This window comes from Sus scrofa, chromosome 3 (genome assembly GCF_000003025.6).
Source record: "Sus scrofa isolate TJ Tabasco breed Duroc chromosome 3, Sscrofa11.1, whole genome shotgun sequence".
NCBI classification, from domain to species: Eukaryota; Metazoa; Chordata; class Mammalia; order Artiodactyla; family Suidae; genus Sus; species Sus scrofa.
The window spans coordinates 11,818,577-11,837,057 of record NC_010445.4 but is presented as its reverse complement, the minus strand read 5'-3'; the positions used below and the strand labels follow the sequence as shown (position 1 = coordinate 11,837,057).

Here is an 18,481-nt window from a genome sequence, read left to right as displayed (position 1 = left end):
ATAAACGAGTGTTGCATTTTGTCACATACTTTTTCGGCATCTATTGAGCTGATCATATGTTTTTATCCTTCAGTTGGTTAATATAGTGTATCATTGACTCGTTTGTGGATGTTGAACCATCAACTGCATCCCTGGGATAAATCCCACTTGATCATGGTGTGTAATCCTTTGAAGGTATTGTTGAACTCTGTTTGCTCATACTTTTTTTTTTTTTTTTTTTTGATGTTTGCATCTATGTTCATCAGGAATACTGGCCTTAATTTTCTTTTTTCATGGCATTCTTTCCTGGTCTTGCTATCACACTATTGCTGGCCTCATAAAATGCGTTTGAAAGAGGTCCTCTCTCTTTGGTTTTTTGAAAGAGTTTGAGGTTCGTATTAATTCTTCTTTGAATAGTTGGTAGAATTCACCTGTAAGGATGTCTGGTCCTGGACTTTTGTTTGTGGGAGGTTTTTGCATCACTGATTCAGTCTCCTTGCTCGTCATCGGTTTGTTCAGATTTTCTTTTTCATCATGATTCGGTGTTGGTAGGTTGTGTGTTTCTAGCAATTTATCCATTTCTTCTTGGTTGGCCAACTTATGCATTTTTTTTCTAGTTTGGCATATAATTGCTCATAGCAATCATTTGTAATCCTTTATACTTCTGTGGTATCACTTATAACATCTCCTCTTTTATTCCTGATTTTATGTGAGTCCACTGCCTTTTTTTCTTGGTGAGTCTAGCTAGAACTTTGTCGGTTTTCTTTATCTTTTCAAATAACCAGCTCTTAGTTTCCTTGACCTTTTCTGTTGTCTTTTCTATATTTATTTCTGCCCCAATTATTTTTGGGTTTTTTTTTTTTTGGTTTTTGTTTTGTTTTGTTTTTGCTCTTTAGGGCTGCACCTGTGGCATATGGAAGTTCCCAGGCTAGAGGTCAAATGAGAGCTACAGCTGCTGGACTGCACCACAGTCACAGCAACACGGCATCACCGACCCACTGAGCAAGGCCAGGGATCGAACCTGCATCCTCATGGACACTAGTCAGATTTGTTTCCACTGAGCCACGACGGGAACTCCTCTACTCTAATTTTTGTTACTTCCTTTCTTCTGCTAACTTTGGGCTTCATTTGCTCTTCTTTTTCTAATTTCTTGGGGTGTAGATTTAGCTTGAGATTTTTATTTAAGTAGGCATTTATTGCTATGAACTTCTAAGAACTACTTTGCATCTCATAAATTTTGATATGTTACATTTCCATTTTCATTTGTATCACAGTATTTTTTTAAATTTCTCTTTTGATTTCTTCTTTGGCCCATTGGTTGCTCATAACTTGTTTAATCTCCACATGTTTGTGAGTCTTTCTTCATGTAATTAATTTCTAGTTTCATACCATCATGGTGAAAAGAATGCTTGCTATGACTTCAAATCCTCTTAAATTTATTAAGCCTTGTTTTGTGATCTAACTTATGATCTTGCTTAGAAAACGTTCCATGTGCATTTGAAGAGAATTTGTACTCTGTTGCTTTTGGATACAGTGTTCTTTAAATAGCTGTTAAATCCATCTGATCTAACATGTGTTTTAAGATGAAATTTCTGTATTGATTTTCTTTCTGGATGACCGATCCACTGATATAAGTGGGGTATTAAAGTCCCCCACTCTTGTTGTAATGCTATTTTTCCCTTTGGGTGTGTTAATACTTGCTTTATATATGTTATTACTCCTACGGTTTTTTTTGTTGTTGTTGTTGTTGTTTTTTCTTTTTAGGGCTGCACCCGTGGCATATGAAAGTTCCCAGGCTAGGGGTCGAATCGGAGCTGCAGCTGCCAGCCTGCACCACAGCCACAGCAACTTGGGATCTGAGCTGCATTTGTGACCTCCGCTGCAGCTTGCAGCAACAGTGGATCCTTAACCCACTGAGCGAGGCCAAAGATCTAACCTGCATCCTCATGGATACTAGTCAGATTCTTAACCTGCTGAGTCACAACAGGAACTCTGTGCTCCTATGTTGGGTGCAGAAATATTTACAAATGTTATAGCCTCTAATTGGAGTGACCCTTTTAGTATTATGGGATGCTTTTGGCTCTTATTACAGTCTTTTTTATAAAGTCTATTCTAAGTAGAGCCACTCCAGCTTTCTTTCAGTTTCCATTTGCATGAAGTATCTTTTTCCATCCCTTCACTTTGTTTCCGTTATGTCCTTACATCTAAAGCGTGTCTCCCTATACTTAAGTTAGAATTTTTGGGGCAGTTAAGGTGCACACACAAGGTCACCTGTCCCACACCTCTCAAATGTGCACTGTGCCCACTCTTCTTCTGCAGTGAGGCCGGAGTTCAAGCAGACAGTTTGTCCAAACAGCCAGAGGAGGCTGGGGTTTCCTCTTGCACTTGGTCTTATGCAAACTTAGTCTTGGCCAAGGCCGGGGAAGTACACAACCAGACCTCAGTTCTTGCAACTTCCCCCAGCAGAGCTTACAGCCTTCCGTTCTAATTCTAGAAATACCAAGTGTGTTGCCCAGCCCACTGCATGACTTCGAAGCATGGGTACACTCCAAGCAACATTTATTCAGGACGGGCGAATAGCCAGATGGGGTAGGGCCAGGGTCTCCCCTCTGCTGCCAAACCTCAGGCTCTATACATGTATATACAGGGATAGGGGCTGGAGGTGGGGAGAGCACCACGCAGCCTCAGACAGCGGATGCCAGCTTCCGCTTGGTGCTCTCGCTGCAGCGGTGCAGGATGAGGTCGGCGCTGGGCCTCGGGGGCACGGCTGGTTGCGGCTTGGGGCGCTCGGTCTTGGGCTGCTCCTTTTCTGCCGGTGGACAGTGCCAGGTGAGGCCCGTCCGGCCCTTTGCCCTGCCCCACCTGTTCAGCCCTGCCTCTCTTAACACTTCAGGCCACGCCTCACCCTCAAGGACTCACTCCCAATTATCCAGCCCCACCCCTGACCCGGGCTCTCATCACCCCCATTGAAGCTGGCCAGCTCCCTCCTCTCCTGGTACCGCCCTGGCCCCGCCCCCAGGCTCAAGCCCCGCCTCCAGACCCCTCCCCACACTCACGCAATGGATTCCCCGCTCTCTGAGGCCCTGGGCGCGGCTGACGCTGGCGCTGCTGCAGAAAACGAACGCTATTGCGCCGATAGGCGTCCTGGCTGATGCGCTTCCGCGACCGCTGGTGGATGCTGTGCGCGTTGTGGATGGAGGACCTGGGCCCAGAAGGACAGGGACTTTGGTCAGTGCCTGGCATTCTTGCCCCTCCCGTGTCCCTGCCCGAGAGGACTCTCATGGCCCCCTCTGGGGTCCAACGATTAGCCCAAGAAAGTGGGGAGCGGCAGGGGGAGATGGGGTGGGTGAGAACGGAGGGGAGGGGTAGGGTAAGCGTTCGGTAGGGCCGGGGCCTGAAGGCGACCGCCCTGCACCTCGCAGACCCCTGCCCTAATACAGAGCCCAGGTCTACTTCCAAAAGCCCTCGCCAGCCTTCAGTCCGCCCCCGCCACAGGAAGCCCTGCAGACTGCCACAGCCCTCACAGGCCAGCCCAGCGACTCCAGGACACTTTCACCTCCACCTCGCATCCCTGCTTTCCTATTGCCCTGTGCCAGCCTCGCCTTGGGGTAGGGCGTGCCAGCCTCTATCCAGTGAGGGTGCTGCCTCCCACTGCAGGCTGGGCGCCCCTGACCCACGTCCCCTGCCCCAGCGCTGGGGGCCTGGACCCCCAGAGGGAGACAGCCGTGATTCACCCTCCGCAGTCCCGCCCAGCCCGCCCCACTGTTCCAAGGGACACCCGCTCACCTCCGGGGCGGTGCTCCACGGCTCTTGATCTTGCTTTGGGCCTCGGCTACGTCCTGTCCTGCCTTCTGCAGGTACATGGATGGGAAGTAACCTGTGATGTCTTCTTTCCTGCAACAGAGGCCGCCCTTTGAGGCCTACGCGGTGGAGGGGATGAGGGTGGGGCCTCAGACCTGGGGCCAAGGCTCCCTCTAAACAGCTGGGGTCAAGGCAACTGGGAGGTTGCCAACAGGGCAACCCACACCAGGCCTGCACCTGTGTGCCTCCGTTTCCTCATCTCTGCCACACAGGCCTTCCCAGTTGTGACACTGGGAGGGAAAGAAAGCCCATCCATTTCCCCAGGGACGTGTGTTTGCTATAAAACATCTGCAATTTTGTATATGTCCGTTTTTTCTTTTATGGTGATTGCCTGCTGTGTCCTAAGAAAGCACTGCCTACCTCCAAGTCACCAAGTCCCCTACGCTTTCTTCCAAAAGCTTCTTAGATTTGGTGCTTGGTAAAAATCTGTAATCTGTCCCAAAGTTGTATGGTGTGAGGCAAGGGTCTAGTTTCTTTCTTTTCTTTTCTTTTTTTTTTTTTCCCCCCTTCTCCATAGAGATATCCAGTTGTTCTAACACACACTTTGTTGAAAAGATTTTTCTTTGTATTCTCACTAATACATTTGGTCGTAAAATACAACAGCCTTGGCATAATACACACTCCACTCAGTAAAACTCTGATTCTTCTTAGCTGCCAGAAAAATCACAAATATTTTCTCAGGGGTACATGATGGGGGTTAACCGAATTTGGGTCTAAAAGGTTGAGAAGTCCTGCTTCAGAGCCCCCAGCCCAGACCCAGGTTGATGGGGTTGTTGTGGCCACAGTCCCGCTGGGGTCAAAGATGGGCCCTGTGACTCAGGACACTGAAAGCGTGTGCAAGACCCTGGGATTCTGCTTCCTCCAGAACAGGGGGAGGAATTCGTGTTCCCACATCCACTTGGAGGAGTAAATGGATGTAAATTACAAAGAAGGATTTAAAAGTAAAAAGGGGAGTTCCCTTCGTGGCCTAGTGGTTAATGACTCCAACTAGGAACCATGAGGTTGCAGGTTCAATCCCTGGCCTTGCTCAGTGGGTTGGGGATCCAAGATGTGGCTTGGATCCTGCGTTGCTGTGGCTCTGGCATAGGCTGGTGGCTACGGCTCCAATTAGACCCCTAGCCTGGGAACCGCCATATGCCGTGGAAACGGCCCTAGAAAAGGCAAAAAGACCAAAAAAAAAAAAAAAAAAAAGTAAAAAGGATGACAGGGTTTGCTCTATCAGCCAGCAAATAGAAACAGTACAACAATTAATTGTGTTGCCAGAAGGAATAACAGACAGACTGATCAGAGGACATGACCCCAAGTCACAAAGGAAAAATGTACCCACTCAGACAAAGGCATGGAGCCCGTAGATACAAGGAATTATTATGAGTCCTCACTAAAATGGATACAGCCCAGAGAAAGGCGGCGAGGTCAGCAGTGAGTCCGCACAGGTCCAGCCCCAGGCCAGGCTGACTCTTGGGGCAGGTGTGGTGAGAGGGAGGGCACAGCTCTCCTACCTGACGACCCACCAGCCATCCAGGAGCTTATGAATGACCTCGATGGTCTCCCCCTGCTCCAAGGACACCTCGTCCTCCAAGAGGGCAGTGTAGGATTTGATGGTGACGTAGGGCTCACCTGGAGGGGGGAGGGGCAGAGTGTGAAAGTCTACCTAGCATGGGGCCCTCCTCTCTGGGCCTGGGGCTTCCTCCAGCTTTCCCCCCCTCCTCATGCAGGGCCCCTGGACTTCTGCCCTCTGCCCACTCTACCCAGGGGAGCCCACCCATTCCCACCCACCACCACCTACAGCAGAGACCTGGCCAGGCAGGAGGTGTAGCCGTCCAGTGACACCTGAGCTATTCACCTCTAGCCCACTGTTGGCATGTGGAACTGCCATCCCCTATCTTTTCCAGTTTTTAAAAAGGAACCATAAATCCATATAAAATTATAAAATCTATTCACATATGAGCAAACAATACTGATTTTTTTCCAACTCTCCATGGACCACATCCAGCCTGGGAGCTCCCAGTTTCTCCCTTCTGGTCAGCCAGGATGCCTCCAGGCAGCCCTCCTTTCTGAGCCTCAGGTGGGCTCATCATGCAGTTTCGCAGGGGACCTGGCCCCAGGCTGGCAGGCCCCCCCCCCCGCAACGTGTCCCAGGGTGACCTCATCACCCCACTCACCTCTGTGGTACCCTCTCATCTCCCCTGTCCTGACCAAGGGCCCCGCCTCCTACCCCAGCCTAGACAATGGGGTCTCAGCCTGACTCGCCCTGTGCCCAGCCCACCGGAGGGTCTGACCCCAAGGCAGTCACTTCTGGCTTCTCTATAGTCCCACCCCTGCAGCAGAGGAGGGCGGGGCACCTTCATAGTTGGGCTCTGGATCCTCTGATTCATCAGGACTGTCCAGGGGCTCCAAGTAGGATGCCGGAACCCAGCCACGCTTTGTCTTCATTTGGCAGAACCACCAGCCTGTGCCGGGGATGCGGGGCAATGAGTCAGGGCGGGTCTGGAGCCTCCCTCGGCCATCGGTGGGGGTGGGGGAGGGGGGGGTCAGGATGCAGAGCCACAGGCATCCAACCCTGGGATTCAGAGACGTCACCTTCCCCACTCTCCACACCGAAATCCCACGCCCTGGTACACACAGGGGTCACAGAACTACAGTTCAGAACTCACTTCACACACATCGTGATGACAAGTTCACCGGCCCACCTGGGTCTAGTGCACAGTCACAGGCCAGATGTGTGCAGACCCCCACAGCTGCCTGGGGCACACTCTCAAGAGAGGGTAACTTGCCGTGTGGCCAGGACTGCCAGGGCCCCCAAAGGAGCCAAAGTCCCTCCGAGGGCCAGGCAGGGAGGATGCTGGGGCTGCCTGGGCGGGGGCAGAGCCTTGGAGGGGGCTGGTGGTTGGGGAGGGAGGTCCAGGCAGGACGGCGGGGGGGCTGACCATTCTCGTTCTTCTCCACGACATCCACCACGTCGCCCGTGGCCAGAGTCATCTCGGAACGTGAGTTCTTCTCGTAGCTGGCGATGGCGCGGTACGTCTGCAGGATGATGGGGCCTGTGATGTCTGGGGTGAGGGGCAGGGTAAGCGGATGCTGTGGCTGTCTCCTCCTGGCAGGTGTGGGATCCAGGTCTGGGCCACCAGAACAGGCCCTGGCCTCCCCTCCCACCCTGCTCCAGGCGCACCAGGGGCGGACACACCCTGCGTCCTGGAGAGCAGCAGAGACGAGCTGGTCTTCACAGCTCTGCACTTATTGAGCACCTAGTGTGTTCCAGACACACATTCTCTTTCTCATTTGATGAGGTTAGTGAGCAGCCCTTCTTAACACGCACACGAATCACCCAGGGATCTCGCTACGACACAGGTGCTGATTCCACAGGTCTCTGGTGGGGCCTGAGAGTCTGCATTTCTTTCTCTTTTTCTTTTCTTTTTAGGGCCGCATCTGCGGCATATGGAAATTCCTAGGCTAGGGGTCGAATTGTAGCTGCAGCTGCCAGCCTACACCACAGCTATAGAAATGTCAGATCCTTAACCCACTGAGCGAGGCCAGGGATCGAACCCGCATCCCCATGGATACTAGTCAGGTTCATAACCTGCTGAGCCACGATGGGAAGAGACCCTGGGGGGCTGCAGGCACAGAGGAAAGGCCATGTGAGGACACAGCAAGAAGACAGCCATGTGCAAGCCAAGAGGACAGGCCCACACCTTGGTCTCAGACTCCTGGCCTCCAGAAAAATGAGAAAACGCATTTCTACTGATGAAGCTGCCCGGTCTGGGGCGCTTTGTTACAGCAGCCTAAGCTAAGACACGGCTGGTCCCACTGACTGCTTGAAATCCTGCTCCACATTTAGTAGCTGTATATACTTGTGCAAGAGTCTTAACCTAAGGAGTTCCCGTCGTGGCGCAGTGGTTAATGAACCGGATGAGGAACCATAGGGTTGCAGGTTCAATCTCTGGCCTTGCTCAGTGGGTTAAGGATCCAGCGTTGCCATGAGCTGTGGTGTGGGTCGCAGATGCGGCTCGGATCCTGCGTTGCTGTGGCTCTGGTGTAGGCCGGTGGCTACAGCTCCAATTCGACCCCTAGCCTGGGAACCTCCATATGCCGAGGGAAGCGGACCTAGAAAAGGCAAAAAGACAAAAAAAAAAAAAAAAAGAGTCTCAACCTAAATCAAGCCTCAGTGTGCCCAGCTGAGGATCAAAGAGGTTAATGGCACAGTGGTACCTACATCCTAGTGTTATAGAGATGACGGCATGAGTTGATACATGGAAAACACTGAAAATAGTGTCTGGCAAAGCTAAGTGCCTGATAAATGTTAGCGTTGTTAACAATTACTGTGCAATAAAGATTAGATATTATCATGCCCCTTGAGTCGCCCCTAAAGGCCACTTTTGCCCTCAAATCTGTTCATTCATTCAACCAGGACATCCCCCAGGCTGTTGGGAACCAGGGTCCGTGTTGGGTGCTGCAGCCATGGAGGTGAGCTCCCTTCACAGTCCGGTGATTCGCAAAGACCCCACACTCTTCCTTTTTTCTTTTTAGGGCTGCACCTGCCACATATGGAGGGTCCCAGGTAAGGGGTCAAATTGGAGCTGCAGCTGACAGCCACAGCCACAGCAATCCCAGATGTGAGCTGCATGCTTGTGGCAACGCCGGATCCTTAACCCGCTGAGCGAGGCCAGGGATTGAACCCACATCCTCACAGATACTAGTTGGGTTCTTAACCCACTGAGCCACAACGGGAACTTCCAAAGGTCCCGATTCTTCAGTGCAGCTACCAAGACCATTTCACAGCCCCTCTCACCTCCTGCTCTCCTCCCTGCACCCCCCCAAGCTCAAGGTCCCTGATCCCGTCAACAGCCTCTTAGGGTGACCCGCACTCGGCTGCCTGCCAGCCTCTCACCTGCAATGTTATTCTTGCCATCTCTGGCCATCAGGTATGTCTCGGGCTTTTTCACCCTGCAGGAGAGAACAGTGGGCTCTTGCTGCTCAGCGGCCTCCTGGGAACGGGATGCTCTGAGGAGACCTACAGACCGTCCCGGGAATGTTCCTAACGGGAACGTGGGAAGTGGGGGCCACCGCAGAGAGAAGGTAGCACCCGGATGGGGGTGGGGGGCCTTGGGAGGAACAGGAGCTCGCCTGTGGGGCAGAGGAGGAGCCCCCCTTTCCCCCTGCCCCCCACTGCAGGTGCAAAGGAGAAGGCTCCCGGGCCTGTCCCTTCAGCTGGAGCCTCAGGAGAGAAGCAGCAGGGGGTGGACCCACGGGAGCCGCCCTGCCCGGGATCGGGGTGTGTTCAGGGCCTATTCGCACTGGCTGGGGCACTGCCGTGTATCTGGCTGGCTGTGGGTCTGTCTATGGGAGCCCCTGTCATCCAGGCCTCCCCGGGCACTCAGTGACCAGGGAGGGACAGAGAGAAGGGTTTCGGCAGCCTGCCTGGAGCCAGAAAGCACATTCCCTCGAGATGTCCCTCAGCCTTTCGGGTGCCCTGCATACAGGAGACCCCCGGGGTGACGGCAGGCAGAGAATGAGGTGACAGAGGAGGGGCAGGCAGCTGAGATGTGCTCAGGAATCAACAGACCCTTCACATCCTCTCGGGGGCTCCGCACTTCACAGTTTGTAAACATGCTCCATGGGACCCGCGACTGCATCTGGCCCTCCCGACTCCACCACAGGTGTGGAAACCACTTTGAGGAGGCTCCAGGCCCCACCGCCAAGCAGCCGAGTCAGGAAAAGGACCTAGGACTTGGGACCCCCAGCCCACGCCCAGCACCGCGAGGCTCAGGGTCCAGGTGGAAACTTGGCAGGGAGGCAGGGAGGTTCCAGGTCACGTGGGCCCGTGTTGGAATCCTGCGTCCTCTGCTTTCCCGCTGTGTGACTTGGGGCAAGTCGCTTGCCCTCTCTGAACTTCAGGCTCTGGGTGTGTCACCAGGGGAAAGTCCCGCCCCCTCCAGGCCAGGGTCCGACTACCCTCTCCCGCCACTCACTGGCTGTCCGCGGGGAGCTTGAGGTCGTCGGGACGCACTTTGAAGAAGTTGAGGAAGTGGGGGCAGCGGGAGATCTTGACAGGCAGGCTCATGAGCGCGCTGCAGTATTCACTGAGGGTGCCCTGGCGGCTCTCGGCCACCCGCTGCCCATCAAACCACCTCGGGGCTGGCCGGGCCGGGGAGGGGCGCAGAGAACCAGTGAGCACATCAGGTCAAGTCCAGAGGGGGTGGGCGCAGAGGAGCCAGGACCGGGGAGCCCGCCCAGGTGACTCGGCCCCCCTCCTCACCTGGCAGGTGGGGGATGATCCTGTTCTCCGGGGTGATGTCCCCGGCCTCGATGGGAAACATCTGCTTTAAGGTTTTCTAGACAGAAAAGCAGATGTGAGGGAGTCTTTTTTTCATCACAGCTCTGTAAAAGCGCAACCTGAATACCCTTTGAATCGACTGGGCTAGAAGCTTCTGGCGGCATCCTGGTTTCTTTCTCTCCCACCTCACATCCAAGCCGCCAGCAAATCCTTTTGGTTCTGCTCCCCAAATGTATTCGGAATCTGATCGTTCTCGCCACACCCTCTGCCACCACCCTGGTCTGAGTTGCCACCAGGTCTGATTCCTACCACCTTCTTAGGTCACTCCCCTCTCCCGCCTCGTCTGCCCTCAACCCAGTGTCCAGAGGAAGCCTCCTCTGCTTTTTTTTTTTTTTTTTCCTTATTGGTTGCACCTGTGATGTGTGGAAGTTCCCAGGCCAGGGATCAGACCCAAGCCACAGCAGTGACAATGCTGCATCCTTAACCTGCTGCACCACCAGCAAACTCCACTTTTTAAATGAATTAATTTTTTTTTTTTAGAGGGAGCCTCTGTAAGTTGCATCTCTGCTCAGAATCCTCCTTGCCCCTCAGCTCACTCAGAATGGAAACCAAGGAGTTCCCACTGTGGCACAGTGGAAACGAATCTGACTAGTATCCATGAGGATGGGGGTTCGATCCCTGGTCTCACTCAGTGGGTTAAGGATCTGGTGTTGCTAGGAGCTGTGGTGTAGGTTACAGATGTGGCTCGGAGGCTGCATGGCTGTGGCAGCTCCAATTTTACCCCTAGCCTGGGAACCTCCATATGCTGAGGGTGTGGCCCTAAAAAGCAAAAAAAAAAAAAAAAAAAAAAAGAGAGAGAAATGGAAGCCAAAGGTTCCATGGGAGTCTATAAGGTGCTACACAACCTGCCTCTGCCTGCCCTGCTCACCTCCCCTGCCACCTCTCTTCCCGTGTTCAAAGACAAAAAAAACAAACAAACAAAAAAAAAAAAAACAAGGTAACCTAGTGACAGCAATAAGAGGCAAAAGGCACGCCAAGGTCTTCTATACTCTGTGGAAAATGCACACTCCACACAACTGTATGTTGTTCCTGGACTCTGTGTGTGTGTGTGTGTGTGTGTGTGTCCCCAGAGTAGGAGCTGGGACTGGATATAGGATGAAACAAGCCCTCCACTGCTTTTGTAATGTTTTGTCTGTCTGTTTTGTCTTTTTAGGGCTGCATCTGCGGCATATGGAGGGTCCCAGGCTCGGGGCAAAGTGGGGCTGTAGCCACCAGCCTACGCCACAGCCGCAGCAATGCCAGATCCGAGCCGTGTCTTTGACCTTGATAGGAAACATCTGCTTTAAGATTTTTCTAGATAGGAGTTCCTGTTGTGGCTCAGTGGTTAACGAATCCTATTAGGAACTATGAGGTTGCAGGTTCACTTCCTGGCCTTACTCAGGGGGTTAAGGATCCAGCATTGCCGTGAGCTGTGGTGTAGGTCACAGATACGGCTCGAATGCCACGTTGCTGTGGCTGTGGTGTAAGCCGGTGGCTACAGCTCCAATTCACCCCTAGCCTGGGAACCTCCATATGCCATGGGTGCGGCCCTAAAAAATACAAAAAGATGAAAAAAAAAAAAAAAAGATCTTCTAGACAGAAAAGCAGATGTGAAGGAGTCTTTTTCTTATCACACCACAACTCACGGCAACACCGGATCCTTAGCCCACTGAGCGAGGCCAGACATCGAACCTGAAACTGCACGGATACTAGTCAGGTTTGTTACCGCTGACCTTTATAGGAACTCCTTTTGTAATGTTTTATCTCCTTTATGTGAAAAAAGGCCTTGCAGCAATGGCCCAGCGACATCCGTTGTGATTCAGGTGCTGGCTGTGTTAAGGCTGGTGATAGTTTTATTTGCAGTAATCTGAATTTCACTTTATTTTGCCTGTGGCCGAAGCATGCAGAAGTTCGGGGGCCAGGAACTGAGCCTGCAGCACAGCAGTGACCCAAGCCACAGCAGGGACAACGCCAGATCCTTAACCCACTGAGCCACCAGGGAACTCCAGCATTTCCCTTTAAATTTCTCACACAGGAGAAGCGCAGGAACCCCCATACTTCCCTGCCTGTGGACTGGACCTGGGGGGGACCCATCTGGCTTGTGAGGCTCCTCCATCCACCTGCCTCCATCTCGGAGGGGCTGGGTGGGGCGCCCCCCTGCCCCCGCCCTGGCTCAGGCACTCACGTGGAATTCGTAGATCTCAGTGAAGCGCCGGTAGACCAGCTTCTCAGACAGGTCCTGCCACTTCACCAGGAACATGTAGACCTGGGGATGGTGGGAACGTCGTTCAGCCGTGCGCCTGGGCAGCCCCCCCACCCCCTGGTGGAAGCCACAGGCCTGGGGATAGGAGGGGAGAGCCCTCTTTGGGGTAAGCTGGGCCACAGAAAGGGTCCCCGGGCTGCTGCCTCCGGCCTTAGGACCCCAGGGCAAGACGGTCAGCTTCTCTCAAATGAAATCAAATTCCTCATCAGCAAATTGCAGTCAAAATAGGACCGGACTGCTAGGGCTGGTGTGAATGTTAAGAGGAGGTAAGATGCCGAAAGGGCTGGGCTCAGACAACGCAAGAGCTCAGTGAGCCATGTGGTTCCATTCATGTGAAATGTCCAGAAGATGCAAATCCACAGAGACGGAAAGTAGACTAGTGGTTGCCAGGGGCTGGGCTGGGCTGGGGGGAGCTGGGGGGAGGAGTGACTGCCAATAGGTATGGAGTTTCTTTTGGGTAGTGATGAAAATCTAAAATCAATTGTAGTGATGGTTGTGCAACTCCATGGCTATACTAAAAACCACTGAATTGTGTGTGGCACAGAGGTGAATTATATGGTACAGGGATCATAGCTCAATAAAGCCATTATTAAAAAGGCACTCGGTAAGAAAAAGCACGCCTCCGACAATAGTTAGGGGAATACTATGCAGCCGTGAAAAAGAACAGGTTACTGATACATGCAACCATGTGGATGAATCTCAAAAGCATTATCCTGAGGGAAAGACGCCAGACATGAAAGGCTACATATGGTTCCGTATCTATGATGTTCTCAAGCAAGCAAGAGCAACTAACTAATTTAAGGAGGAAAAATGAGGACAGTGGTTGCCTCTGGGGATGGGGAGGAAAGACTGGGGTGAGATGGGGTGACTCTTGATGAGACTTTGGATCACATAGGGACAAGCACCGTCAAAACTCTGCAAATGTATCTCTAAGATTTATGGGTTTCGTTTAACATCAAAAAAGGAAACAACTATAAACAAATGCTGACCTCTAGTTGGTGACATGCATGCGGAAGTACTTAGGGCAAAGTGACTGGCAATTGCAATTTGCCTTGAAATGCACCAAAAATAAGATGGGTTGATGGGTGGACAGATGGATGGACGAATACATGAGAAAGCCAGGACTAGATAAAATGTTAATGTGGCATCTAGCTGGGGAGCCTATGACTGGTTGGGTGTTTTGCTTTGTCTTGAAAAATTCTTTCAACTTTGCTGTATTTTTCAAATTTCTCAAAATAAAATCTTAGGGAATAAAAACAATAGGATGAAGATGCCAAAAACATTCTGAAAATTAGATTATAGTGATAGCTGGACAACTTTAAACATACCATTGTATACTTTAAAAGGATGAACTTGCTAATATCTTACATATTTAGAAATAAAATTAAATCAGCAAGGATTTTTTTTTTTTTTGGTGGGGGCATCTGTGGCATGTAGAAGTTCCTGGGCTAGGGAAGGTGTCCACGTCTCAGCAGCAATCCACGCCATTGCCCAGTCCCTTAAGCCACTGAGCCATCAGGGAACTCCAACAAGGATTTTTTTTTTTTTTTTTTTGCTTTTAGGGCTGCACATGCGACATAACAGAAGTTCCCGGGCTAGGGGTGGAATCAGAGCTGCAACTGCCAGCCTAAACCACAGCCACAACAACAACCGGATCCAAGCTGCATCTGTGACCTACACCACAGCTCACAGCAATGCCCCCTGAGCAAGGCCAGGGGTCGAACCTGCATCCTCATAGATACTAGTCGGGTTGCTAACCTGCTGAGCCACCATGGCAACTCCCAGAATTTTTTTTTTTTTTAATTTTAAAGTTGGAAACAAACAGAAATGCATGAATTTAACTATATATAAAATGGGTAGGGAGTTCCCTGGTGGCCTAGTGGTTAAGGATCCAGCATTGTCATTGCTGTGACTCTGGTTACAGCTGTGGCGTGGGTTCGATGCCCTCTGCATGCTGCAAGTGCAGCCAAAAAAATTACAAATAACCTAAACATTAAAGAAAAATGGAAAAGACTCTAGTAGCTTTTAGTTAGAGTATTTTCACTACTACTCTCAGCCTAAAAAGACTAAAAAAAAAAACAGTAAAGAAAACCTGAATTTGATTTCATAGGTGAGTAGGTTTATTGTTAATTGTGGGGTGGGTATAGCTATGCTGAAACAAGTGCATATGGACATGAACAGAGGAGTAAATATATTGCTCCTGTTGAGAGCCAGGGTTCTCACAGTGAAATAAAGGAGCTGCAAATATAAAATGCTGAGAGGCAACAAAGATATGAAATGGCTATTCCCCTCAGTCTGTCCACGGAAAGGGCAGCCATGAGCCATGACACCTCAGCGGCAATGAGCACAATTAGTGTCCATATCTTGGTTTCTAATATCATGGCCACTAAAAAGAACCAGGGCTCTTAAAATGGTGGAGTCTGGGCTGGGGCTGGGAGGGTCCAGGAGAGGCTGGACCATCTTGTGCCACAAGAATGTGCTCAAAGAATGACAGGCTCTACGGTTAGCGAACCCAACTAGTATCCTGAGAATGCAGGTTCGATCCCTGGCCTCGCTCAGTGGGTTAAGGCTCCGGCGTTGCCATGAGCGGTGGTGTAGGTGGCAGACGCAGCTCTGATCCCACATTGCTGTGGCTGTGGTGTAGGCTGGCAGCTACAGCTTTGATTGGACCCCCTAGCCTGGGAACCACCTATGCCTCGGGTGTGGCCCTGAAAAAAAGACAAAAAGACCAAAAAAAAAAAAAAAAAAGAATGAGACAGAGTAGGTTAAAAATAAATAAATAAATACATAAATAAATAAAAAACACAGAGGCCAGCCTGGGACAACCTGCGCATCAAAGTAAGTAATGACAGAAATGAATTATAACCCAGTAAATAAACTAGGAATCTGTGGATCCCCTACTGACATAAATAAAGGAAGAAAGGAACGCCCTTAGAGTAAAATGTTAATTGATAAATGTGGAAGGACAGCTGGTGTTTAAAAACCATTATTTGGCAATCCTTAGAGTAATCTGATTCAGGCAAGAGTCCTCCCTGTACTGTAACCATCAGGATATTCACCTATTCACAAAGGCTGCCCACAGGCGGGTTAGTTAGTCATTACAAAGGGGAAAAGGGTCCCTCTCCCGCAGAGACACGGGGAGGACAGGTCCAGGACTTAGGGATCTGAGTTAACACTACCAGTGTGAGAACAAATCAAAATCGCCTGGCGGGCTCCTGCATTTCCAGCATCTAACCTGTGTCTGATTCTTGGTTAAAGAATCAGACACAGGCAAGCCGAGGAGCGTTCTACAGAATAACTGGCCCCATCTCTTCAAAGGGTCCAGATGAAAAGGATAAAGACTGATTAAGCCTGACCCAGATGAAAAACAGCAAAGAGACAATTCAGATGCCACAGATGATCCTGGATTGCATTCTGGACCCCCCCCCCCCGCAAAAATGTTCTACAGAGGGACAACTAGGACAATTGGTGGGATCCAAACAGTGTCTGCGGGCGGCACAGCAGTGTTCTTTCGTGTTACTCTCCTCATTTTGATACCTTTGGTTATGTACGACAAGGTCCTTGATTTTAAGAAATACAAGTTCTCCAAGTAACTCCCAAATGATTGAGAAAATGTATATTCAGCGGGGGTGGGGGTGGGGGGGTGGTCAGACAGACAGATGGAGGGGAAGAAACAGAGACAGGAAACGTGGGTGAAGGAGGATTGGGGTGATTTGTATTTGGGGGGCAATATTCCTGTAATTTTGAAATTATTTCAAAATTAAAAGTTAAAGAGGAAAGGTTGGGAAGGAGAGGGCCTTTGGGGCCGGCATGTCCCCCAGGGCAGGAGTGGGGAAATCTTCTGACACCCCGTGGTGGTGCCACCCCAGGGACGGGCCGAGACTCTAGATCACCTCCTGCCCGCCCTCCCGAGGACCCCCTCCCAGAGAGGCTGCAGGGACACTTGGGGGGCGCGGAGAGGGTTCGGGGAACAGGGAGCGGGATGGGTGGGCCAGGGCCAGGTCGCCGGCCCCGCACAGGGGGTGGCGGCGCGCATCTTTTGCGGGGCGCACGTGCACTGCCGCCCGGGAAGGGGCGGACTGAGACCCAGAGACGGGGAGCCTCGGCCCCGACCCGGCGCCTTCGCCCCTCCGCCGCCCGCGTCTCGGGCTCGTGGCCCCGGCGCGGCGTGGGGACCCGCACCTGCGCCCCGCGCCAGGTACTCACGTAGTGCTGGCTGGGGACGAAGCGCTTTTCGAAGCCCAGGAGGGCGATGTGGCGGATGAAGGGGTCCCCCATGGCTGGGCTGCGCGCCGGCCGCCTCTGCTCCCGGCCACTCAGGGCTGGGCCTTAAATAGGTTGGAAAGAGGAAGTCGCCTGTGTCGCGGCGGGGCGCGGGGGCCGGAGGGGGCAGGGAGCGTGCAGATACGGCTTTGCTTCTTTCGGTTTCTGGGCTTCCTCGGGCTCCCGCGGGGGGACGTGGGCAGCCACACGCACGCAGGGGTGCGGGGACATGCCCGGCCTTCCCTCCCCGCGGCCGACGCTCTCCTCGTGGCTCCTCCGGCCCAGCCTCGTCGGCCCCCCTGTTCCGGAAACACGCCCCGCCGCTCCCACCTCAGGGCCTTTGCACAAGCCGCTGCACCTGGCCCACCTCCCCGCACCGGAAACTCCCAGCCTCATCTGCTACAGGTTTCTGCTCCAAGGCTTCCTCCTCGGAGAGGCCTTCCTTGACAACTTCACATCAAATGGCCAAACCCCATGCGGCTCCCACCCCTCGTTCCTGTTTTGATTCGGAGTACTCAGCACTATTTTATTTTTTACAGTATCTTCCATTACCAGACTGTGAGGCCCCTGAGAGGAGGGTCTGGCCTGTTTTGTCAAAGGCTCCGGCCCCAGCCCCTGGCACGCCCCTGGCAGGCGGTGGGCCCTCTGTAAATATTCACCTGGTAACTACCTCATTCACAGAAGGACCAAGTGGAGGACTCCTCCAGGGGAGGGTGTTCGAACCTCAGGGGCACAGCCTGGGGTGAGCGAGTGCGGCCCGGGGCCTTCGCCACGGCGCAGACTTTGAGACCCGAGTTCAACTCCTGATCAAAGGATGGCGCCTCAGAACCGCTTCGGTTCCCTCCTGAGGGAAATGGGGCCCCCAGCTCTGCCCAGAAGGGGACTTAGGATGCAGGTGTGAGGAGGGGAGCAGCATGTGGGGGGAGAGGATGGGGCCTCCCGCGCACTAAAGCCTGGGGACTCGGCCAAGGAGATGGAGGCCTGGGGCGGCTCAGGTTGTAGAGCTGATTCAGCTGATTCGGCTGATTCGAGGTCACACAGCAAGTGGTCTCAGACCAGGGCAGTTTGGCTGTAGGCTCAAACGGGCAGGACCAGTGTGTGGCCCAGATGCTTAGATTCTAAGATGGAGAGAGGAGGGAAAGGCCATCAGCACAGGCAGCCCCTGAGAGCCACACGTCCTCCTGGACCACTGGGGGTGAAGCTGGGAGGAGGGGTTTTATCCAGGGAACATGGAATAGACGACTCTGCTCTGAAAGATGTGCTTGGCCAGTCCTCCGCCAGTTACCGCCGCTCCCAGCTTACGCCTGCGTCACCAGCCCTGCAAGTCCTTCCTCTGATCATTTACGCCTCTAGGATCTTCTAGCACAGAAGGCTGCACTACTCAGCAATGGGAGGGAACGGCCACATACGACATGGGGGAACTTTCCAGACACAAAGCAGGGGGCACAGGTTGGGGGGGGTTTGGTGGTGGTGAGAAGGCGCAAAACACACCTTCTGCAGGATGCTGTTGACACCAAGCTCAAAAATCGCCCAAGCCAGTCTTTAGGGAGCCAGGGAGCCTCCGGGGCTGGGAGGGGGGCCAGTGCAGAGGCCCCGGGAGGCAGGATTCCTGCGCTGCCCTTTTCTGCGACTGTTGTACCTCAGGAGCAAACTGAAAGCAAAGCCTCGATTGCGTCGGATCCCAGGATGGACGGCGGGCCTCACTGGACTCCGCGAGTGGCTCCCGCAGCACAAGGTCCATGGCTCCTGGCTGAGCAGCTGTCTTTTAATTATTCACTAAGTGCGCCCTCCCTGAGGGACGCTCA

The 18,481-nt window shown here is 52.6% G+C and overlaps 1 protein-coding gene across 1 annotated transcript; it reads right to left on the bottom strand.

Annotated features, from left to right (window-relative positions):
- Positions 2,664-16,691, bottom strand: NCF1 (neutrophil cytosolic factor 1). Its single transcript, NM_001113220.1, is given in 11 exon segments — positions 2,664-2,788; positions 3,036-3,181; positions 3,766-3,873; positions 5,340-5,457; positions 6,183-6,290; positions 6,768-6,890; positions 8,726-8,781; positions 9,807-9,972; positions 10,094-10,169; positions 12,336-12,416; positions 16,620-16,691. Coding segments are annotated over 11 exon segments (1,179 nt in total).